Raw genomic sequence first — 24,813 nt, 5'->3', positions numbered from 1 at the left:
CATGAGGGCACTTCAAGAGAGCAAGTGAAGCCATTTTGTTATGCACTGTTACAAGTCACAGCTTGGATGATTTTTGGTCACTTTAACCATAAGCAAATGGCCTCAGTCCGTTCAGAGAGAGAGAAAACAAGAATGGGAGAACAAATATGACATGGGAACTGAAAAACGCTTGGTACCTGGGATGTTTTTGATGATGATGATAAATTTGGAAGTTTCATTTGCCAAATGTATACCCTCAGATCCCTTTTAAGGTAAATTTAAAGGCATTGTTTTGAGGATTCCGGTAGACAACATTGCTTATTCCTTTTCACCAGAACCCACCCTAATCTTGACCACTCATCAAACAATTCCAAACTCGTATTTTCTCATTGAACTGAGATGAAGTCAAAAGGACCACTATAGCTTATCAATGTCCCGATACTGTTCTGAAACCACATCACATGAAAAATAAGCAAAAAAAAATCTCTGCAAGCAACACCTTGGGAAGAGCTCCTTCTTGTGAGAGCATAATGTGACTAGATGTTTTCTCTTGACTGACAGCTGAGCACATTGTGAGCGGAGGAGAGATATCTGATGAGGGACAGATGGATAGAGATTGATAGGTGCCCCTGGAGGAACCTGGAGCGCTCTGCATCGCACGTCTATCTCTAGATGGCCCCAAGCCCTCCAACAGAGCAAAACCAGATCAATGAGCAGATGACCACAACAACAACCTGAGAAGACAGGCCCTCTATGTTGAAAAACAAATCGATGTCAACTTCAATCTGTCCTAAAGTTTAGTTTGCTTTACAAAGAGGGAAGTTTTCATCCTCGTCTACCAATTTAAATTATCGCCATGCTTTCAACACTCGCTTTGTTGTTCAAGCATACCCTTTTGACAGCTCTTCATTTTCCTACTTTTATTCCTAGCATTCCAATACATGTGAACCTTTCATGTCCAATTAATCGGTACCGGGACAGTTTGGTAGCTAGAACATTTAGAACAGCCATGCTAGGTAAACAGAAAATGGTTTAGGGATTATTTGATAAAAGTAGTAGCTTGAGGTGTTTTCTTTAGGTGTCTGTTAATCCCTGTAACAGAGTATCCTGTGCTTCCATTTACCTGAGGTCCATGCTGCCCCTTCAGACTTGCCCGCCAGGGAATCTGCTGAGTCACACATTTCACTTGGTGCACAACAGGAATATGAAAGTATCTGGAATATGTTCATCAGTACTTGCCGCATGTTTGGTAAGATATACAGTCCAGTGTTCATCACAAAGTATACCTGACTGGGGAAAGGAAGACAACATTCATGAGTGTGGATGGATGTGGGGCCAATGTGATTAGGTTCAGGTCAACCTTTCAAACATAACGATCGGATCAATTGGATTTTCAGAAGAGCTGGTCTAAGGTCAGTCTAGCCTTTTAATTGGGGGGGGGGGGGGGTGAGTTTTGTGAACATTGGCAGTTTCTCCATCTCAAATTACACTAATTCTCAGAGCCAGGGGGCAAAAGCTTAACCAAATCAAATTTCTCTCCTTCTTTCTGTCTCTATTTCCTGTCTCCTCACACTGTCCCGGTGCTTTGTTTTCCCTCTTCTCCTCACCAGTCTCTCACACGCTGTGGAAAACACTTCAGAATCAGAGTCATTTGAACTGGATGTGCTGAAAGGTCACTGAAGGATGGGTTTGGCCGGATTGAAAAGGCCTCTGCCATAGATGTTCCCTGTAATAGAGTAGGAGGGACAACAACATGAATTAAAGTGATGGAATCTGTGTAGACTGTCACATGTCCTTAGCTCTGTATCAGAATAATCTGGATGTGGCGAGTCTGAGAGCCTGGGAAGAAAACAAGATTAATAATAAAAATAAACGTTTTTCTAGTATTTCAACTGCTTGAATTCAATTCTTTCCTCCTTGCAGTTTTCACTTATTTTCTTTCTGTGAGAATGGATTAAATAGAGCTAACATCTGATGTATCAGCCGTGACACTCATGTGACAAGGAGATTGGGTTGTCACAGAGAACCCATCAATCTTGCCCTCTTTCTCTGTTGCCACATTTGTTTACTGCAACACCTTAGAGAGATGCAAAGGGTAATACTCTGTGGTACAGCATTCTTTAACACATTTGTGAAGCATTCACTACCACTACACTGTAGTCTTAACTTGCATTTTCACAAGTGGTCTGGCAGTGAGATACACAAAGTATAATTTATTATAATAATACTACGTCTTTATGATCTAGCAAGATGAGCTGAGACAGTCCTGTGTGTTTGATTATGAAAAATAGCTCAGGGCCAGACAAACACAAGCTGCAGGAATAATTGGCTGCATATGAGACCGGTTCTCTTTGGGTGGGGAGCCTAATTCACAAGCAATTATGTGGAGTTGAAACAAATACGTCTTTGAAAATCGAGAGTTTCACACATGAAGGATGTCAGTTTGAGGGTTGGCATTTCTGCTCTAAGATCTATTACTGCATGTTATCTGCTATTGACTAATACTTTGTAGAGTGTTTGTGCAATGAACACGTTTTGGTTGTCTTTCTCAAACAGACGTAAGTCTGAAGTAATACAGACTATTACGTAGAAGTAATAGGGTCATGAGCACTCTTTTTTCCTGTCAGATTTATTTTAAATTTACAGCAACCACAAAAGTTACCAGAGGAGAGATAGAAGGCTTTTATCTTGATTGAGTCCAGTTAGAACAGCGAAAATAAATTTGTACTCATGAATACAAAATAAATGTAAGTGAACCCATTCAGAATCCAAGAGCATTTGGCGTGCAGTAATGTCCATGTAAACATATGGGAAGATGTCTATCCTCCTTGATAATAACCAATCGGGGAAAGACTCAGCTGGCTCAGGTCAAATGGACTCCTCCTGACCATCTGTGCTTTCCCAAGCACTCGTGTTGTGTGAAAGTCTAATATTGTGTAAAATATTGTGTTAATGGTGTCAGATCGATATTCCTGAGAGTTGTGATATTCGATATTCTGGAGAGGAAGGCCTTCTCGTCTGTGGCACACATGCAGCACAGCCACACTGACCTCATTAAAGCTGCAGGATTCTCGCAGAGCCACAGTCTGGAGAATAGAAACCTGTGGACCTCTTGTAAACTCATGTTAACAACCAGAAGCTCACATGAAGACCGACATTCAATGTTAGCGCTTCAGGTGGTTTGACAGGTTCAGCTAAGATATGAAGCTTCAAGGTTGATCTCTACTGACTGGAATTGATTTCACAGGTACACCACCAAGCCCATTATCGTCATAATTTATAACAGTATTTCAGTTTGGTCACATCTAAACTTTGAATTTTTGGGTGAGCATGATGGGATATTTGTCTGATGACTACAGATCTCATTTTTTGTCCCAAATATACAATTCAGGTTTTCTCATTCTAAAGCTCACTGACAGGGGAATCATATTCAGTGTGAGTGATGCTAATGATCTAACTAGAGAGGTCGATGGCGTCCCATGTCATTAATAGACAACATTGTAATCAGGCTCGGCAGTACAGCCTATTAGAAAAGGCCCATTGCTAAATATCCAAATGCTTCACAATGGATTCTATCCTGAGTTTGTGGACCATTTCAATGGGCTTGATGGTTCAAGTTCCACAGATTGTAAATGTGTGTATTTGAGGATTGGGAGTAGTGCTGGAGCAAAGGGACAATAACAATGATTATTACAAAGGTACAGACACAACGAGACTGTCTGTAATCGCCTCCTTCCTGAATGTATAATTAAGCAGCAGGCTTTGAAATCACACCTGCACAGCTCATTATGACCTAAGCATGCAGGTTGGCCCCTCCCACTCACCACCAATCTCTGTCTGACTTCATCAATTGGTGTCAATCACACGCTCATTTCCTAATTTATATTACATTACCCATGTACAATTCTAACTATATCACACATATACGATTGTAATTACATCGCACATTTTCGGATACTAATTAGCAGTAATGACTCCGATAAAATCATCTCCAATACAATTGAACGTCACAACAAAATTAAACGCACGTTGTGACCTCAGACAACCTCCTCCGGACTCATGCTTTGTGCCTAAATCCTCATGAAAGTCTCGCCCACTTGAGCCAAAGCCAGATGCAACGTTCGGTCGCAGTCGAGATCAAAGCTTATAGAGCTTTCATGCTTTGATTTGATAGTGTGCCTTTATTGTGCCTTTTTGTTCCTGCATGTGAATGTTTATTAATGAAGGCTGTGTCGTTCGCAGGCTTGCTCACAAAGCCTGTCTGAACGCAGTAAGCTCGTCTCTCAATCCCTCAACTGCCTTTAAGCGCTCTCTTTATGGATGAATTAAATATTAATGAGGTTATCGCTCTCTCTCTTTCTGTCTTTCTGTCTGTCTCTCTCTCACACACACACACACATTTCTACACACATGCACAATGTTAGGCAATGCTCCTTATTTAAAATTTTAGTGCCCAAAGGTGGTGCTCAAATATTTCCCTCTCTAGTGGAGTCCTTGTTAAAGAGGAAATACAGTACAGCACTTTTTAGACATAGTTTTCTCTTCCTTAAGAAAAGGTTGGGAATACACTTCACTTGTTCCTCGTTTTTACCATTGTGCCAAGACCAAGTTAATTGAACCAGAGCACTAGTTGCTATAGGGACAGTTTTATGTTTATTACATATCTAATTAATGTGTACTTTATGCAGAGCCCAATGAGTCTTACACTAAAAGTCGACAATCTCATTCAGTTCCATGCGCACAAACCACACACACACACACACACACACACACAAACGCACATACACACACACACACACACACGTGTCTTGTCAACCATCTAAAAAAAATGTATACCTTTCAATTCAAAGGAACTTTTTGATTATGTAAACAACTGTTATAGATGAGAAATCCCTATCTTTGCGGACTTGCCGGGGGTGGGGTAAATGACGCATGGTGAACCAGCCCCTCCTCCCACGTGTTTTCGCCCCCACTTCTCTGAGCCTCCCCTATCTCATAAAGCTCGTGCTGGAGCCTCCAACAAGCGCACCTCACTCAAGACTCCAACTCCTGCAGGCACGAGGACACCTGAGTTGGAGAGAACGAGTGCTGACTTTTAGCATGAAGTAACCGATTTGCTCGGAAACATTTTAGGAATTTTACTGTCTTTTCGAGATGAAAGCGGTGTTTGTTTTTACTGTGGTTGCGTCGTTGTTTACAGGTAGGCTACGTTTAACAGTAAGTAAGTGTTTGATGCGTGTGGGAGCCTTTTTCAGCACCATGGATAGCGACATTGTGACGCTTGCAGGGACGTCCTCGATCCGTTTTTACTGTTCTTAGACCATGTATTGAACTAACACCTTTCGAAATGTATTTCGGATTTATGTAAGCTATTTTAACTCTGTCCTACAGAATGGTAAAACAAAATTGCATTATCTTTATGATATACAGGAAATGTTGCTCTTCCAGTCGGAAAAGAACGTCAGAGAGAAGATGTGGTAGGCATTGTTCCACCCAAAAAAATATACGTACAAAAAATAACTACATTGGGCTGCCTGATGCAGTTAACTAATTAGGGTGTTAATGACAAAAGTCATGTTGTATTTTATGTTTCAGATTACAAGATGTTTAGTTGAAGTCCTTTCCAAAGCTCTTTCCAAACCCGACTCTCTGCCACTAGATCAAGAATGCAAAGATATTCTGAAAGCAGGTAAATTGATGGGACGGCATGAAAGTCATTATTTCCTAGAAAATAATAAATTAACAATGTATTATTAATGCAAACCAGGAACGATTCATCTATAACTTTTCACTTTCCGATATATAACAAAACTAGGTGTGGATAAGGCCACTCAGAGGGTCAGCGATGCTCAGTACAGTTTGTTTCCAGATGGAGAGAGTCTCAACTGCATCTAGGCTGTGAGCTAGAGTTTTGAATAGATCATCGTAAATAAGCATTTTCACTTTATTTATGGTATAATGTTCACATGAGTTTGAGGTAAACACTGCAGAAGCTCTATGGATTTCAGGTCTCGGAACCAACCCACACATGTCGAGTAGGAATTTCTCACCAACAAACCAGCTCATGTAATAAAGTTGAAGTATTTATATGTTGAATGAGTGTGTCTGGAACCTTATACGCATGGGGTCCCATAATAACCTGATCTGTGTTGTCAGGCTCCAAACACGCTCCTCTGGAGGAAAAGAGGAATGATGTGGACCTGACTCATGAAGAAGAAGAGCCTTTGGCCCAGGAAGCAGATGGGAAAGATATTGAGGCGCTCCTGAAATCTGTGGATGAGAAACAAGAGACACCGGATGAGTCTCGCAGCCAGGAGTCCTGGGTTCTGGATGAGGCCAAGGAGAAGAGATCAGGGAAGGAGGAACATGGAGAGGTAGAAAAGCGATCATGGAGAGCTGGAAGGATCCACCAGAAGAAGCACAGACGCAGTGACGATGAAGAACCAGATGAATCCCGCAGCCAAGAGTCCTGGGGCCTGGATGAAGACAAGGATAAGAGATCAGGGAAGGAGGAAGATGGCGAGGTAGAAAAGCGATCATGGAGAGCTGGAAGGATCCACCAGAAGAAGCACAGACGCAGTGACGATGAAGAACCAGATGAATCCCGCAGCCAAGAGTCCTGGGGCCTGGATGAGGACAAGGATAAGAGATCAGGGAAGGAGGAAGATGGCGAGGTAGAAAAGCGATCATGGAGAGCTGGAAGGATCCACCAGAAGAAGCACAGACGCAGTGACGATGAAGAACCAGATGAATCCCGCAGCCAAGAGTCCTGGGGCCTGGATGAGGACAAGGATAAGAGATCAGGGAAGGAGGAAGACGGAGAGATTGAAAAGCGATCATGGAGACCTAGATACCAAAAGAAGCACAAACGCGGTGACAATGAAGAACCAGATGAGTCCCGCAGCCAAGAGTCCTGGGGCCTGGATGAGGACAAGGATAAGAGATCAGGGAAGGAGGAAGACGGAGAGATTGAAAAGCGATCATGGAGACCTAGATACCAAAAGAAGCACAAACGCGGTGACAATGAAGAACCAGATGAGTCCCGCAGCCAAGAGTCCTGGGGCCTGGATGAGGACAAGGATAAGAGATCAGGGAAGGAGGAAGACGGAGAGATTGAAAAGCGATCATGGAGACCTAGATACCAAAAGAAGCACAAACGCGGTGACAATGAAGAACCAGATGAGTCCCGCAGCCAGGAGTCCTGGGGTTTGGAAGATGAGAAGAGATCAGTGCAGGAGGAAGATGGAGAGGTAGAAAAGCGATCATGGAGAGCTGGAAGAATCCACCAGAAGAAGCACAGACGGAGTGACGATGCCGCTGAGGAAGAAATGGATGAGTCCCGCAGCCAAGAGTCCTGGGGCCTGGATGAGGACAAGGAGAAGAGATCAGAGGATGAAGAAGAAGAGATTGAAAAGCGATCATGGAGACCTAGGTACCAGAAGAAGCACAAACGCTCTGAGGAAGACTCGGAGGAGAAATCAGAGAAGGAGGAAGAAGAAGAGATTGAAAAGCGATCATGGAGACCTAGGTACCAGAAGAAGCACAAGCGCTCTGAGGAAGACTCGGAGGACGTATCAGAAAAAGAGGAACAAGAAGAGATTGAAAAGCGATCATGGAGACCTAGATACCAAAAGAAGCACAAACGCTCGGAGGAAGACTCGGAGGAGAATGAAGATAGAGAGAAGAGAATCTGGAAGCCAACCCACCGCTACCACCACAAGAAACACTATAAACGGGATGAGGAGGAACCAGAGGAGTCTCGCAGCCAGGAGTCCTGGGGTTTGGAAGACGAGAAGAGATCAGTTCAGGAGGAAGATGGCGAGGTAGAAAAGCGATCATGGAGAGCTGGAAGAATCCACCAGAAGAAGCACAGACGCAGTGACGACCACACAGAGGAAGACTCGGAGAACGAGAGAGAGAAGGACCGACAGGAAGCTATCAGGTACTACACTTCTATCAGTCTAACTCATTCATCATTCCCAATTTGCTGTGACCATACGATCTACACTTGAAGATGCTATGATCTTCCTTGCTGACATATTTTGCGTGTGCTCACCTATGTGGCAGGTACCTAGCAGAGAAGAGAAGTGAGATGGAGAGGGACCTGCTGGCAGAAGGGGAGGTAATAAAGCGCTCTCCCTGGGCCTATCGGGGTTATTACCATCCTGCTTGGTGGAAAAGGACCACAGAGACACACACCGCACCCTCACATAAGGTCCAGAAACTATCTTCAACTCTTTCCTAATTCATTTCGTCATTACAGTTTACAGTGGACAGTTGTTTCAAACGAAGATCATTCGATCTGTTCAGAGATAAAGATGGGCAAGCTGCTGAGCTATAATAACATCCAGCCAGCCAATCAGAATTAGAGGAGAAGAGAAGTTTACACCAGAGACCAATTCTTCCATTCATAATTTCCACAACAAAATAACCTTTAAGAGCATGTCACATGCATTCTTTTTACATGTGGTGACAAATCCTGAATGTGTCATTCAGCACAATTCATTTAAAGGACAATCCATTCTCTGTTTCCTATGAATATGACATCATTTGTTAAATGGGTCATTAGCATACGTTTCGTACTGGTTCCATCTCTATGGCGTGACAGAAGCATGGGCTGTGGTGTTCATGGGGGTTGTGTTCATCCAAATGAGCCCTCTATACCTCTGAGCATCAATGCAAATGCATGCAGGAACACACCTCCAAAAAGCATGTCCTGGACAGCAAGAAAAAAGTACGACATGATATATTTATGTGCAAGGATTATTTTGTGGCGCCAGCAATAGCTTCAAAGGGACTATAAAGTACGAAAGAGATATCTTCTCTCCCTTAAACACTTGTTTCTTGGCTGTGTGGTTTCATGTGAGAATGAATAGGATGAGCATCAGTCTGCATACAGTGAGGATGTTCTGTTCCGTCTCGCTCTGTTCCCCCTAAACCTCATTTTCTTTTGGTACCTCTTCCTGCATCCGCTGGCTTTAGGGCACACTGCGGTAATTGCACCATACACTTCACCTTTCTCTAATGGGTCCTTTGGTAACCAATGAACGGTGAAACAGTCTGTAGAGATGGATGACTTGTTATTCTATTATATATTCTATTATAATCCTATTATTCATCTTCGCAAATGGGATGTATAATCCACGCAGACTGGAGATATCCAAGCTCACTGGTCATTAAGGTGGGGAAAACTGTCACCAATTCAGCAGATTTAACAATTAGGACTCCCCATGGGAGTTATGGCTATTGTCTGTTCTACAGCATGCAATCAAAGACCAGAGGAGACCAACCAGTGAATAACTCAAGAGAGAAAGCAAGCATCTGACCTATCAGCCGTGTGTTTGTGTTGCAGGAGGAGGAGCTGGACAACCTGGCAGCTATGGATGCGGAGCTGCAGCAGATCGCAGAGAAGATGCACGACAACAGAGACGGCTGAACCAGAGAGAGTGGAGGTGATGAAGAGCAGTTGATGTGAGCTACAGCTGCTTTGCCCAGCTCGGTGTGCTTGTATTATCTTGTTTATGTAAAAGACACACACAAAAAAAACTACTACTACAAAAAAGAGCCTTGCAGCAGATTATAGTGGTTAAATTTGTACCTGTGATGTTTAACAATTATCAGCATGAGGGTCATTTTGACATTTAAATATGAGATATGAAGAATACACGAACGCATTTCTGAGCCGAGTTCTATATATTCGACGCTAGGCAAGATGTGCTCCAAGCTTTGAATGATTGTCTGTGTTTTTCTTGACTGCGTTTCAGTTTGCATTCAAATAAAATTACTTGTTCTGGGACCAAAACCTACCCTCTTTCTCAGCGTAAATGTTTCACCAAATGTATAAACATAATTAAAGTGAAAGCATCCCATTGCCGTTATCGTCAGAGCATGGCCAGCTTTATGGTATTTATTATCATTCCAACAGAGACCCACAGATCAAAGCTATTACACAAAATGGAATCTTAACCAAATGGCACTTACTGCTAAAAAAAATATAACTCAAAATAAAACCTAAACATGAATCCGTCGGATGCATTGTAAGCCAAAAGCTAAGTAGTCACTAGTAAAACCTTTGTTTTATTACAATCTCAGGAGGACTGAAACATTTGCTCAGCCAAGAGAAGAGCATATCTATAATGGAAATGCTCAAACAGTAAGAGCAATTTGCACATGCTCTCATCATTTTACCTTATAATGTATTGGTCTAAAACACAGGAAAAATTATAATGGTAAGAGCCGGCCAGGTAATGTTTAAGGCAGCACAGTTTAGTTAAAGGAAACAAGGTGGAATACACCTCAGTGTTAAACATTCCAGACAGGACACACAGTGCCAGTGCTGGCTGTTCTTCAGTCTGTTAATTTTGGTCGCTTTGGTGCCGGCTCATCGGTTTTCCGTGAACCTGCGGGTTTTGGGGTGTCCATGGCAACCGTTGTCCCGGTGAGCAGATAGCCCCCTCCTCCGCTCATGGTAAGCTGAGGATGGGTCCTGTTAGGTAACACCTAGTAAACACAACCCAGGGTGTAGGGTTAGAGGTCACAGCAAGCTAGGTGAAAAAGGAGGAGCATTCAGACTGTCCATGAATGACATCGCCGCATGCATGAGACTTATCACCTGGTAATGTCTGAGCCAGGATTCAGTGAGTCGGAGGTTGACCGTGCCGCCTTGTTCTTTGAGCTTCGTGTAGCAATCAATCAGAGGCTGCAGGAACCAGCAAGATGACCATGGAGGAGAAAACCACAGGAGGAGATGGGGGTGGGAAGTTTTAATAAAAGAAAGAGCACAACATGATTAACACCAGGGGGAACATAATTGGTGTAATAACTCCTAGGGTGCAAGGTGGTGTGACATGCTGTAAAGTAAGGTAATGCAAGGTGGTGTGACATGCTGTAAAGTAAGGTAATGCAAGGTGGTGTGACATGCTGTAAAGTAAGGTAATGCAAGGTGGTGTGACATGCTGTAAAGTAAGGTAATGGAAGATTATCCTCTGAGTCCCCATCTCCCCCCCACAACAGTGCACAGAGGAGAAGCTGTCTAACAATCCGCTTGGACTGTGTAAGGACTGCAGTATGATACTGGTCTTACCTCTTTGTACTGGGAGTAAACTACAAAGGGTCTGGAGGGCGCCAGGAACTTAATGAGCCCAGTCACAACCGAACATGGATGGAAGCGACTGGCTATGATCAACCTGAGGAGAGACGGAGGAAGGAGATGAGTGATGCTGATTGAGGAGGTGACTGAGAACAGCGAGCTGCTTGATCCGCTACCGGATCAATACTAGCTCGGGGGTGAGATGACAACCACAGCGCACAGAGACAGTCAATCACTCTGAACTGGCTATTACACCGGGTGGCGTGGGAAGAAATATCTAGCGATGCTCTCTTGTTCACCTTGCGAGGGGCATTGGGATGTGAACGATGACACGCTTGACTGAACACACAGCACGTTAGGAAAGTGTGGTGACGTACAATGAGAGAGGGGAGAGAAAGTCGTGAGGGGGAAAATATGAATCAAACCAGACTGACCCGTCAGCGTTTCTGCCCTCCAACAGGGAGGCAGCGGCTGATAGTTTCTTTCTCTTCTCCTCCATCTTCACCTTCTTCTCCTGAGTCTGTAAAATCAACAGCAAACAAAAACACATCTACTCACTTTGTATCTATGGGATCAGATATCGGCAGGAGAGACATTTACATTTAGTCATTTAGCAGACACTCTTATCCAGAGCAACTTAAAGTAAGTACAGGGACTTTCTCCCCGAGGCAAGTAGGGTGAAGTGCCTTGCCCAAGGACACAACGTAATTTGCACGGCTGGAATCAAACCGGCAACCTTCTGATTAATAGCCCGATTCCCTAACCGCTCAGCCACCTGACCCAGTCATGAGAATCGTGATGTGTCTCGCGTCATAAGCTAGAGTGTGGGGGCTTACTCTGAGTCCTCTGCGTTTCTCCCTCTCCTCCTGATCCTTCTCCTCTGCAGAATTGGTGCAGGTCTCCATGTTCTGGACCTCCAGGCTTCCCTGCAGCCCTGGGTCAGTCTGGGTCGGGCCAGCCTGCTCTCCTGACACTGCACCATTGGCCTGGACTGCATCTGGAGATTGCATGAAAAAAAACACAATGGTTTCACTTAGACAGACGCTTTTATCCAAAGGATCATAAGCTTTTATTCAAATATATCATTCTACTCCACTATTCCACCGGACTGTACATCAGTAGCAGTCTAACCCTACCTCCTTCAGGGTCTCTGGAGGAGGTCTCAAAGGTCCCTGCTAGCAGGGCGTTGACGTGACAGATGGGGAACTCGTGGAGAGTTTTGTGGAAGTGTTCCGGGAAGCCAAAGCTCTCCATCCCCGCCCGTACAGGGCCCCCTCCGGGGTACATCTGAACCACTGAGCCGTACCCTGGAACAGAGCGAGGACAGAGCGCACATTCAGCCAGAGAGAGGAGGAACCAGGGGCGGATTAACGACTGGCACATTTGCAATGGTGCAGAACGGCCATCGAAAACGAACAGTCAAGTACGCACATGTATAGCACTGCTCACAATGAAAGAAGTGGCTTAACTAACTACACAACAAAGAAATGAAACGTTGCAACAGTACATTTTCAGGTTCTTTTGAAATACAATGGAACTGGTATAAGCAGGTCATCTATGAAATCAGACAGGCAGAAACTACTGAAGTAGCATACCTCCCATCCTTTCCATGACAGCCCCCAGCACTAGGCCCGCGCAGGTCTCGAACACCAGTACCTTGCTGCTTGCATGGATGTTCCCCAAGGTCAGCATCTGGGCTAGCGTGTCGTAGCGTAGATGGCTGAGACACGGGAACAAAATACCTCATCTTAAATAGATGAAACGAATAGAATTATAACTAAGGCCACAAATAATCTAAATACAATGACACCACAACACTTCAGGGAAGATCGGCAAGTTTCAAATCTATCTGAATAACTCACAGCACTTTTCCTGGCTCTCTGCCATGGTACATCATAGCTAGAATGCGACAGGATGGCTTGAGTATCGTCACGCTGTTCTCATACCTGAGGGAACAGAAACATCACCGTGGAAACACATTCTTCACCGAAGCACAAACACCAACAACTGAGCTACTTTCTCTGGCTTACTTTTTCTTCTTCTTCTTAATGTATTTCTGTTGGGCAAACTCAGTCTTATCTCTGAAGGTAGAGCTGTTCTCTACAAGCTGCTGTACGATTTCCTGAAGAGAGAAGAGAAAGACAAGTCGAGTCCAGTCTTTTCTTTGTTTTACTTCTTCTGTTACGTGCGTGAACGAAATCCTGCAAAACTCCGTTGTGTACCTGTCCCTTCAGACCTTGCTCTTTAAGGGTCTCGATGTCGTCTCTGGTGAGTTTCTGGGACTTCCCATCGTCTACTATGTTCCTGTTGTCGGTCCCTGCCTCTTTGGCATCTGGAGGAGGAAAGACCACAATAAATCCCTTTTGTATACCGTATGATTTAAGCATGACGACAAAAAGGTTTGAATGAGTATGAGAGGCAGGTTACCAGTAGAGCTTTCTAATTGTTTGGGCTTGCGTGGCTGGAGAGCTCCACCATTCACTTCAAATATGGTCCCGTACAGCTCCCCAACTGTATTGTCCAGGAAGAACCACTGCTTTTCAAAGATGACTTTCCTACAGTCAGGGTGATACCACAACCTACTATCAGACACTATTTAAAAACAAGCCGGCATGTCACTGGGTAGATAATTAATTATTGCTACTGTAGATAGAATGGACACACATTCTTTATTCATGCATCAGTCAAAACTCTAAGCTGTAATGACGCGATAAGCAACTAACGTTAGCCAAGTTCACACATTCTAGCAAGCTACCCGAACGTAGTCTTCTTCCTGATGGATATACCACAAACAGGCATACTCACTTCTTCCTCTGGATTTGCACAGCTTTGTAAATCTCCCCTCGTTTTAGTACAACGTAGTCACCCTCATTGACTCGATTCAGAGAATCATCATCATCTACATTGTCCGTCATTTCTACTAAAGGTGGCTTGATAGCCTGTGTCTTGGTTACTTATACAATAAAAGGACACTGTAATGTTTCTATTAAATCAACAAGCCCTGAGAAACATAAAAAACGTGTGTTGAGTTGCCTACTCACACGTGCTAGCATTCATTTCCCTAGCATCACAGGGCAATGAGCCGATAACAGATGCGTGGATTAGAGCAGCGCGGTCTAGCCCAGCGGTTTACGATCAGGGAATTTTCTACTGTTCCCTTAACAGAAGGTTAAGCAATACATTCCAGAAACATCGATGGTTGTCCTCATAATTTCACTTGGCAGTTTTGTTTGCGCAACTTGGATAGTACACATACATATCTATTTATTATTTTACAAAAGACAAGAAGACAAGATCACAATTCGTCCATTTATTTAGATTTCCTCGACGGTCTAAAAATAGAACACCCCAATGTTCTTTGAGTAAGCAACATTTCTTTCTTTGGAATGATATGATCCCACCACTAAAAACGCTGCGATTGCTTTCGATTTTTTATAAACCTGAAAAAGGATCATAATATGGAATATAAAAAGGGCATTTGAATAGTATTCATTAAAACAATAAAATACTACAATTATACAAACGTAAAAAAAAAAAAATCTGAAATGTTTGTGAAATCACAATCGATCAGTCTGCTTCATAAGCTAATGTAGAACCTAATTGAGTGCCAGCAGTCAGTTCATTTAGCAAAAACCATAAAAAACGGCTTGATCACACAGATCTTCAACCCATGGCTCGTAAACAACAAGAACCAAACTTTCATTCCTGGCCGCCTGTAAGTTTGAGGAACAGTTCTTCATCCAGGGTTTCATTTTGGTCTTTGGACCTTGTTGAAAGAAAGATGTATCCTCCGATGTACTCGTGCACTACCTTACAGTCACAGCTCACACAGGAGAACGCTATTGACACACCCTGGTCAAAGTCTATGGTCACCTGAAACAATGAATGATTGCATACCATGTACAGTAGTTAGCGGTGATATTATGCATGTATACTCTAGTTCTAACCTGATGTTGTGCATGAGAATCGGCAGCCTGGAATGTCATCATAAGAGTCACGAAAAGGCCTTTCTACCTGTTGGATCTCCCAGTTGACGTTCCACTGTTTCATGTTGGCGAATCTCCACGTGGTGACGGGCGACCCCGTGGAGATGTCGATACGGATCAGACGGTTGTAGGAGATCCCCAGTAGCTCATCCTTCTTACTCCCTCGGAATCTGCAACACACAACCACAGTCACACACACAACTTGCTAAACGCTTTCCAATGTGTTGATGGAACAGTATATATATATATATATATATATATATATAGTGAAGGTTGTCGTCTATGTACCTGACAATGTAATACTTGATTCCAAAGTCAGGCAGCGACTGCCAGGCCTGAATGAAGCGCATCTTGGCATCCATGAGCGACAGGCGAGCGATGTTGTGGAGAGCCTCAAGGATGCGACCGGTCAGCTGAACACAACCACACAGCACACTCAGAGGAACAGCAGAACACAACCACACAGCACACTCAGAGGAACAGCAGAACACAACCACACAGCACACTCAGAGGAACAGCAGAACACAACCACACAGCACACTCAGAGGAACAGCAGAACACACGCGATCCCATTCAACAACAACAGAGACGGCTCATGTTTATAACCGTCTTAGTGTACTCCCAAGATATGACATCACACCTGTTTGGTCTTGTGCTTCTTAGAGTAGCGCGGGGACACAAAGCACTCCGCGTTCATCTCCATGGATTCGAGGTCGGGGGCTGCCTGACCAGGAGGGGGCGCCATACTCTTCATCTTGAGGAAAGACTGGATGTTCTTGACCTCTGCCCTGTAGGAGCTGTAGGCCATTGTTTTCCCCTTGGAGGCCAGGATGCAGGCAGCTTTCCACTTGGCATACTGATTCTCCTGTACTCACAGCGGGCAAAAAACAAGTAGTCGGATCGAAAAATAAGAATAAATTGCATTTGTGATGCACCTTTCTTGCACTCAAGGCGTTACAGTACAGGGAAAATCACAATCCTAAAACCTAATGTGCGATAGCACGTCTACAGTTCGGTTAAGGGGAAAGGACCAGCAGGTTATGGAGTCAGAGCCAGTGGCTGAGATGAGAGGGGAGAGAGGAGCACAGAGGGTGGAGCTTACGTTGTCACAGCGGATGTAGACCTCGTTCATCCCATCAGCCACCGGGAGAAGCAGCTTGATGCCAAACTTCCTGTCTGTCACATTGACGTCAGGGACTACCTCACATCCTGTCATGTGATCAGGAAGGCCACGTCAGACTTGCTTTAGCCCTTTTAATAACAACGTGATGTTAAAACACAGGACACAAGGAGGGTTCTGGGTGTTTGACTCACCTCTGAGGTGGAACTGTTCTATGGGTTCTCCGCTGGAGACCTCCTTGTTCTTGTAGTAGGAGATGGTTGTGTCCTTGAATACAAACCAGTAATCCTTATATGCGCGCAGCGTCAGTCTCTTAGGCCTGAAGAAATTACAAATAATAATAAATTTAAAAAAATCATGAACACTGTCACATGCTAAAGTGTACTGGGCTAACAGTTCTAAAACAGGACACCAAATCGAATCATTTAAAACTGCACCTAAAGCCAATAAAATAAAGTAAATTAGCATATAAACGTGACCGATTTTTGCCGGTGAAGGATATGGTATGAGGAGAGAGGTCATGTCACAGATGTCACAGTTCAGTGAGGTCTTGGCCTAAGACTTTACCTGAACAGCCGGAGGGAGTCTGCCAGCTGTGGAATGTCTGTGATGTCTTCCTGGGGGCGGGAACAAGCAACTGTCAATTATCCTGTGACTTCCAGTGACCTCATCATGTGGAGACATGTTCAAATGTCATTCTAGAACAGCTGTTGTCCCATTCCTCAGTGACAAACAAGCTTTCACAAACACTTGTTTATTCTGTATCCGCGGTTTAAACACTATTTACCAGAATTCTGTCCGCGTGTCCTCCTTCCAGTGTTACCTCCAAGTTGGATAAGGCAGCTTCTACTTCATCGATTTCCGGTTCGTTGGAGAAGTCCAGTGGTTCAGTTGACATAGTCAGTTTGCATATGTGATACTGAAACAAATCGTAAAAGGGAGTCAGATGGCTGAGCGGTTAGGGAATCGGGCTATTACTCAGAAGGTTGCAGGTTTGATTCCCAGCCGGGAAAACTGACGTTGTGTCCTTGGGCAAGGCAGTTCACCCTCATTGCCTCGGGGGGAATGTCCCTGTACTTACTGTAAGTCGCTCTGGATAAGAGTGTCTGCTAAATGACTCAATGTTAATGACTAAAGGTAAAAATGACTAAATGTAAAAGGGAGAACTATCAATCACTATATTGCTGGATCAGGCCCATACTGTGTAAATAGTACCACAATTGGTCAAAATGCCTTTCAAGCTTTTACAAAAGGCAAGGAGGGACCTGGCTGGAATTCCCTCACCATGAAACAACACGATCAGATGGAGGCTTGTGTACAGTCTGGTGCCGTTTGTCAGACATGCCAGACGTGGGGTTCAGAGTGGCTCACAGACTGAGGTGCACAGTGTCACGTGCACCAGGAGGCCGTCCCGCCTCACCACTTCAAATGATGACTCCTAATAGAGTTCAAATTACAACCTCCTCATTTATGTACTTGGTTTTAGCCCTCAGGGAACATGGGATAGTCCCTCTCTCAGATCCCTCCTGTCTAGGATTCTCCTCGTGCCCCAGCTTGTTTCCTGGGATCAGGACACCAAACCAGTTCTCCCAGGTGCGTAGTCTGAGCCCCAAGCCACACAGTCACCAGACCAGGGCTCATCTACACCCATGCCCCTCCCAGCCCCAAACCCTGTCATCTGGTCCCAACAGGGATACACGGTGTGTTAATACAATAGAATGAGCAAACTGATGGATGGAACTTTACCTGTAAGGAGGCAAACATGAGCATTTCCTCATCTGTACATTCAATCTCCTCTAGCAGAATGGTCCAGCGAGCTTGTTCATAGAGCTGGGTAATTCTCACTGCGTCATACTGGAATACACACACACACACACACACACACACACACACACACACACACACACACACACACACACACACACACACACACACACACACACACACACACACACACACACACACACACACACACACACACACACACACACACACACACACACACACACACACACACACACACACACACACACACACACACACACACACACAGCAGGTCGTCAATAAATGTGAAATCGTCATATGCAGACTCTGAGCAGAAAGACTGTGGTATCTTCCAAGACTTGTACCTTAGGGTTGAGATCAAAGAAGCAGTGGTATTTGAAGCGTAGCAGCAACCTGTCTTCCTCCTGTATGCCCTGCTCCATCAGTGAGCGGGAGGAGTCCAGCCACCTGTTGATCAAAGCAGCAACTCATCACAATCAAAGGTTTTGATCTACTGCAAAGTTGAGTGCAAATCTTCCTTGCATACTGCTTTGAAAGAGGGAGCAGTACACTTTGCAAGGTAGAAAGACTTCTGAATATAGTCAAATTACCACGAAAAGATCCCCTTGATTTCCCACAAACAGCCGATGATGACCCTTATGCTCTGAGGAGAGCCAGCGCTGCCTCTCACCCTGCGTTGATGACAGCTTTGTCCACCATGGACATTGGTTGGTACATCTTGGCCAGCTCTGCTGGGGGCAGGTTGGGCTGGCTGGAGGTGAGAGGATTGTCCCCGAACCACAGGCTGGTGGCAGAGACAGGCATTCCATTGTCTGGGTCGTAGGTCGGGATCATGGTCTTACTGTACAAAGGGGAGGCTGAGGGAAGGGGAGGGTGGAGCACAGATTTTAAAAAGGAAACATCAGTGAAACTCTAGTTGTGAGCTTGAAAACCACGCATTAAAGTCCAGAGAGTAAACACTTTTACAGTACATCTTTCCCAAAGACAGATTTGTGAACGCAGAGCAAGATGATTCAAAGTTTATCAGATGTTGTGAGGATGTGCTGGAAGCTATGGGAGGGAGAGCAGGAAGAGAGAAGCGTGTGGGAGAGAGAGAGCAGGAGGTCTTCATTAAGAGGAGCAGAGCCTTAGAGACAAGTCTTCTGAAGCGGTCTGGGCTGCACAGTCAGAGACTACCATCCGTTGGTGTAGCGTTCTCAACTAACCCATACTGTACACTCAGTGTGTGTGTGTGTGTGTGTGTGCGCGCAAGTGTATGTCAGAGAGGGAAACCGTTAATGAAAGCATTGAGAACATGGTAGCCTATTATAACATTCTTTCACATCTCACATTCCAATTCTTTCACATCTTAGGAAAAGATCTAAAGGAGGTATTTAGTCTTTCTGTGGACTGTAAAATAAGTTTTGGTACAGTTTCTAGGGGAGTGACTCATAAGTCACAAGCGAGCAATATGTTATGATTGTAACATTGATAATAACTATACATATTATTTCTAATACACCTTTCTGGCACTCAAAGTCCTATGCTGTTGAGAGGTGTGGAATATTGATCTGTTTCCTTATATTTTGAACCCAGAGGAAACCAATCCTGGTCCAGCTGAGATGCTGGTCGAAGACTAGGACAGCACATTCTGTTTACGTTGTTACCTTTACATGCAAACACAAGCTCAGGACAGTGTTTCCTTGTATCACCTGAGCCTCCAGATCCTCCGCTGACCACGTCCATGTCTATAATGTCTTCAAGGACAGGATTCTTGTCTTTCTTCTTCTTCTTCTTGGAGTTTTCATCGGTAGGCTTCAGCAAGGACAGCTCCTCTGATCTCCGGATGTCTAGATGGGAAAGGAGAAAATACATGACATAATTCAGCATTCCGTTCATCGATTCTATAGAATAGGGATGGGTCCATGCAGTGATAACCCCCTTTCGCGTACACGACTCTCGTTCAGCCATGATCAAGCGATCATGGCTCAAGACCACAGTTTGCAAGGAAGTACTCACTGAGAGTTCTGCAGATCTCAGCCACAGCCCTGAAGACCACAGAAGAGTAGCTGACAGTCAGTTTGATGTACTTCATGTTGGGCAGCTGTATACACAGGGGCTTATGTTGGGGTGTGTAGCGCAGGTCTGCATCTGACTGGACCCCATACTTGTCCAGGGTCCAGTGAGTCTTCAGCAGCCAGCAGTTCCTCTGTTCCCACCATAGGGCATGGTCAGACCAGTCCTGAGGGGCTTCTGGTCAGGACAGAACCACAAAGCAGCATAATGTTACTTCTTGGCGAATACGATCTCGGTGAAGTCAGCCCGTTTATGGGATGTGGTAAAGGTTTATTGCATAATTGAATTACTTCACACTAGCCGTATTTGGGCCTTCACACTAGCGGTATTCGGGCCTCTCCCCACTGTACCAAGAATGGAGAGCTGTTTTACTGTGGGGTCTACCATGTTTACCACACACACAGGAAGCACAGAGGTGTGGCACAGTGATTTCGCATGACATCACTTTCTGGTGCTTGACTTCACCCAGAGCACTGTCGGTCTGTTCTGATGACTAGCAGCTTAGTCATGACCAGCATTCATGCCACTCACATCCTACAGTACGTAAACAGAACACACACACACACACGGTATACACAGAGCTATAAACACCTCCATGTTGTGATCCCCCTAGAGTTCCTTCAATGTGCCTGAGTAAACACACTTAACACATCAATTGAGTTAAGCTGAACTTCAGCCCCCGTGGCTGTTGCAGCAAGGCATTGTGGGAGAACAATGGCAATGCAGTCTGGAAAAAATGCAGGGCAAACAAGGGCGTGCCCCACCATAACACTGTAGCAGAGAGACAAAAGAGGGAGAGGACTTCACAGACTCACTGATCTTCTCCACCAGTTTAAGCATAAGTCCTCCGATGTGCAGGTTTCCCTTCACTCTCAGCTTAAACTTCATGGACTCATCTCCGTCTCTCTGGTCCACCTGGACTGTGAGCTCCCATGTCTTTTGGAGTTCCTCCGCTGTAGCCATCCTGACCCCGTCTGCTGGGAAAGACAGGAGGGAGGAGAGCAGGGACGACGATGAATGGGGCTGTGCGATGCCACAGTCTAATGTTGATTTCTCTCCTTGTGTAATGTTGCCCTCTGCATTCAACAATACTCTGGTGTCCGTATGTGAGATGTTTGAAATAGTTAGACATTGCTGAAACATATATTTTGTATAAGAATGTTTTAGTTTGTGTGCAGTGTATTGGCTGAGTGTTCCAGTCTTGCTGTGGGCCGTGGGCAGAGCTCTGTTGTAGTTTCTATTAGAAATACATCCACAGAGTTGCCTCTGGGCTACGAATAAACCATCTGAGAATCAACCACTAGACACACGCTGCTGGATAGGCAGTGCTGACTGTAAGAGCTGCAAACAGACAGAGATAGAGACTGAGAGAGACAGAGTAAACAGTCATGACCAACAGGAAAGCAGGCGTAGAGATGGGCCAAACCTAAGGCTTCATCCATGGAATGTATGACGAGCTGGAACATGAATCTGGTACAGGAGAGTTCCATGCAAAACAACATCCATGCAACCCACAACACAACCCCCTAATACTCAGCTCTGCCCCAGTGAACAATACAACACACACACACACACACAAAGCAACTGACAAGGAAAAAATGTGACACTTCAAAATGTGTTGCTTGAGGCTAAGCAAAAATACCTGTCCCGTTCTCTACCGGTGGGAATACCTGCAACCAACATATTGAAATAAACGAGATTGCACAATTCTTCTCCAGTGTGTCGTTAAAAGCAGCTTCGGGGTACAAGCTATGTATGAGCCTGTCTGTCTGCAAGGCATGTGGTAGACATACCATTAATATACATATTTCAATGCGAGAAAATAACTTTTTGTATTGAGTTAAAAAAAACTGAGAACAAACATAGCTGAGAGACATAAGCCGACCGTATTAGGCGCGGCAACAGTGCAACTTGTGTTTAACATGTTTTGTCTGTTCAGACACATGGTGTCAAAGAAACAGAATGAGCGATTGAACTCTATTAGTTAAATTTGTATTTCACAATAGCCTAAGGGCATATCAACTCCGAACTCGTTGTAGTTAAACAGTTAGTATTGGTATTGGCATTAACACGTTAATTCATTCATGAATAAAAGTAGACCTAATACGATAAATTAACACCATTGCTAATCAGGTTAGTAACTTCACAATAGTCACGCGTTGTGGTCATGGGTGCAAAACAACATTGAATGCGGACTAATGGAGGTGAATGAATCCATGGGTACACACATTGGGGCCTATCAATAGCGACTGTTGATTCAAAACCCCAACTTGTTCAGATGTTGTCTGTCTAATTCCCTTATACTAGAGTAAACACCAAAAATGCTGCTGCAAAAATGCAATTAACTATTCGAGACAAAGTTATAAATGAATAGAATGAAAGTGTATCTTATAAATCATGAGATTTTTGAACCTTACCTTACACAAAGTCCTCTAACCGATAATCCTGCCCTGATTTTTTCTCTCTCCAGTGGAAAGTCAGTAACAGCTCCAAGGGAACCCGCCCCATTCGGGACAGGTAAGGAACAGGGTTTTAAACCCTCCCGCAACGGTGTGTAAAGGTTACAGAGATTTGGCTTTAGTCTGTTTAGCTACGTATTTTGGGATTGTGTGTGTGAAGCACAAGGATGATTAAAAGTGACTAATACAGAATTATGATTCAGCGCACTTTTCATGAACACCGTCACACATCCTCTTTATGAGCATGCCAGCCGAATGAATCAAGGTACACGTCAACGTGTAGGTTAGCTAATTGCGTGTGCTTGCCTTCGCGAGCCACAACCATTCTGTATATAAATACATATTATATGAATAAATATACATTTTAGTATCGATAACGACTGCGTTGCTTGTGGCTGGAAAGATCCGTTGCACGATTTAGGTATAATTTGGCTCAAGTTTTTTTGTCGCGAAAAGTTAAATTAGCGGTAGCTAACAGTCACAAACGTCACTAACGTCAAAAATCTGCGCGCGATTACCAACAGTAGCTCCAGAGCCTGTTTAAGGATATATTAGACATTCTCTGGTAGCTCGTTAGGTTCTGGGAGATAGTTAGCTAACTAAACCTGCAACAACAACAAAAAGCAGATTAAACGGCACAGGCCAGCATAATAACATCGTACGTAGCTAGCCGTCTCCAGGCAGTGTGATATCAACACCCTGTATGTTTGCCCTTGTGGTACGGGTTAGCCCTACCACTCACGCAGCAGTAGTTATCTCACTGTACAACATACTTACCGGGTCGGGGGTCAGGTCTGAAGCTAGGAACAAAACGGAACACATGCCGGTTTCTCCAAGTGGGGTCGGCCCAGTTCCCACAGCTCAATATTCCCACATTTCTAAGGATTTTTTTTTCCACTGAGAATTTTTAAAATTAGGCCCTATGTTCCCACAGACCTATGTTCCCAGATTTTTTAAATGTATTTTGTAGGCCATTACCGTAACATTGGGACCAGTTCAGAGTGTGGATGGCGGGTTGGGCAAGAGCAGTAGCATAGGCCTATATGTGTTGCGTTTGAAAAATCAAGCAGGCGGCCTCTACTAAAACTAGCCTGACAGGTCATATAGAATAAGTTTCGTTCCCTTTACATCTATGGACTAAAAATAATAAACAAGCTAATCTCGGTAATACAATACAGTAAAAAAAAAAAAAAAAGCGTACGTGCCCCCCAAATTCTCCAGAAATTGTGCCCTCTCTTAGCCTGGGTGCAAGACGAATTTAGCCCCGCCACACAAAAATTTGGTCGGGAAGTTGGGTCTGGGGTCGTTCGGTTGGGAAAAAATTATGTCCGAACAAGAGCTGTTCGGACCAATGAAATTGTCAGGGTGTGCTTTTTACGATGATGGACAGATGATCAACAGTAACGTAATCAACTACGTCTCTAAACAGCGCTTGGGTTGAATTTGTTTAAGTCAAACAACATACTACGTTGCTTTGATTGGTTGAAGGTCTTACAGTTTACGGTTTTACAGGTTCGGTTGAAACACGCCCCATACTCACAGCCCAACGGACAGGTATCAGACCGGTATCAGACTCGGACCGGTATCAGACTCAGATTCTGACTAGAATTATGAGTATGACAACGTCAGGCTAACCCTCTCTAGCTATTATATAAAATGTATCTCCACGGATGTTAATATGATGTTGACGCCAGGCATTTGCTCACGGGTGATTTTGCTGTTACAGGTGCCTACTGACTTTACAAGGCTTTAGACAAAATATTATAGGAAACAGGATGTTGGACTAGGTCAGGACAGTGGTGATCTTAGAGAAGTCGCGTGCCATTGTCTGAATGCGGCTGGTGGTTGTTACAGTAAATACATGGTAAATATTGAAACAAATAAATAATAATTGAGGCAATTGAAATCTTTTTTTTTCTCACTTGTATGTCCACCCCATCTTTCCACCATACCTGTGTGCTGATGGCTTGTGTGGATATATATAACATTATGACCGATGTCACCCTGTGTAGTTGTGACCAGTCAGTTCTCTGTACATCCACACGGTGGCGCCATAAGACTATACTCTCCATGGCTGTCAGCAGAGAGTTGAGAGAACGGCCCGCAGAAGCTGTTGAAGCAGTATGTAGCATTTGAGTACAGTATGACTGCCAGCACTACTGAGAAGTATGTCACTTCCTCTTGGATTCAAAATGGAATCCTACTTTTCTCCACACACAGTAAATCGTCGAGGAGGGTTAGCAGTTGGAATAGGAGTGCATAGATAGGGAAAGGATGATGGGCGGCAGTATCCTGTCAGGAGCTCTACTCCAACTGATACTTTACTGCTCACATCTGAAG

At 44.3% G+C, this 24,813-nt stretch overlaps 3 protein-coding genes across 6 annotated transcripts; 1 reads left to right on the top strand and 2 right to left on the bottom strand.

Moving 5' to 3' along the window:
• The first annotated feature begins 5,133 nt into the window (after positions 1 to 5,133).
• Positions 5,134 to 9,729, top strand: chgb (chromogranin B). Its single transcript, XM_084699995.1, has 8 exons — positions 5,134 to 5,179; positions 5,410 to 5,456; positions 5,575 to 5,668; positions 6,136 to 6,353; positions 6,492 to 7,140; positions 7,330 to 7,921; positions 8,047 to 8,101; positions 9,332 to 9,729. Exons 1-8 carry the CDS (start codon positions 5,134 to 5,136, stop codon positions 9,413 to 9,415), a joined length of 1,785 nt encoding a protein of 594 aa, XP_084556121.1. The 3' UTR covers positions 9,416 to 9,729.
• A 495-nt stretch (positions 9,730 to 10,224) lies between these two features.
• Positions 10,225 to 14,152, bottom strand: trmt6 (tRNA methyltransferase 6 non-catalytic subunit). Its single transcript, XM_084699996.1, has 12 exons — positions 13,874 to 14,152; positions 13,496 to 13,623; positions 13,291 to 13,400; positions 13,099 to 13,190; positions 12,931 to 13,014; positions 12,664 to 12,788; positions 12,205 to 12,375; positions 11,905 to 12,065; positions 11,503 to 11,588; positions 11,063 to 11,165; positions 10,592 to 10,678; positions 10,225 to 10,479 (listed from the first exon to the last, which is right to left on the bottom strand). Exons 1-12 carry the CDS (start codon positions 13,981 to 13,983, stop codon positions 10,327 to 10,329), a joined length of 1,410 nt encoding a protein of 469 aa, XP_084556122.1. The 5' UTR covers positions 13,984 to 14,152; the 3' UTR covers positions 10,225 to 10,326.
• A 211-nt stretch (positions 14,153 to 14,363) lies between these two features.
• fermt1 (FERM domain containing kindlin 1) lies at positions 14,364 to 23,633 on the bottom strand. Of its 4 annotated transcripts, none has more exons than XM_084699994.1 (15): positions 23,251 to 23,633; positions 20,830 to 20,991; positions 19,958 to 20,191; positions 19,651 to 19,788; positions 18,630 to 18,816; positions 18,304 to 18,406; positions 17,921 to 18,028; positions 16,962 to 17,093; positions 16,742 to 16,791; positions 16,369 to 16,493; positions 16,157 to 16,263; positions 15,695 to 15,919; positions 15,343 to 15,467; positions 15,083 to 15,224; positions 14,364 to 14,941 (listed from the first exon to the last, which is right to left on the bottom strand). In XM_084699994.1, exons 2-15 carry the CDS (start codon positions 20,975 to 20,977, stop codon positions 14,768 to 14,770), a joined length of 1,998 nt encoding a protein of 665 aa, XP_084556120.1. In that variant the 5' UTR covers positions 20,978 to 20,991; positions 23,251 to 23,633; the 3' UTR covers positions 14,364 to 14,767. The 4 variants fall into 4 exon arrangements, with proteins under 4 accessions (XP_084556120.1, XP_084556118.1, XP_084556119.1 ...); XM_084699992.1 differs by having other exon boundaries at positions 20,830 to 20,988; positions 23,251 to 23,632; XM_084699993.1 differs by lacking the exon at positions 23,251 to 23,633 and adding an exon at positions 22,432 to 23,240.
• Positions 23,634 to 24,813: the final 1,180 nt, after the last annotated feature.

The sequence above is a fragment of the Hypomesus nipponensis genome, chromosome 6 (genome assembly GCF_054491055.1).
Source record: "Hypomesus nipponensis isolate SF chromosome 6, ASM5449105v1, whole genome shotgun sequence".
Taxonomy (NCBI): Eukaryota; Metazoa; Chordata; class Actinopteri; order Osmeriformes; family Osmeridae; genus Hypomesus; species Hypomesus nipponensis.
The sequence above is the reverse complement of the archived record's forward strand: the minus strand, read 5'-3'. Positions and strand labels throughout refer to the sequence as shown.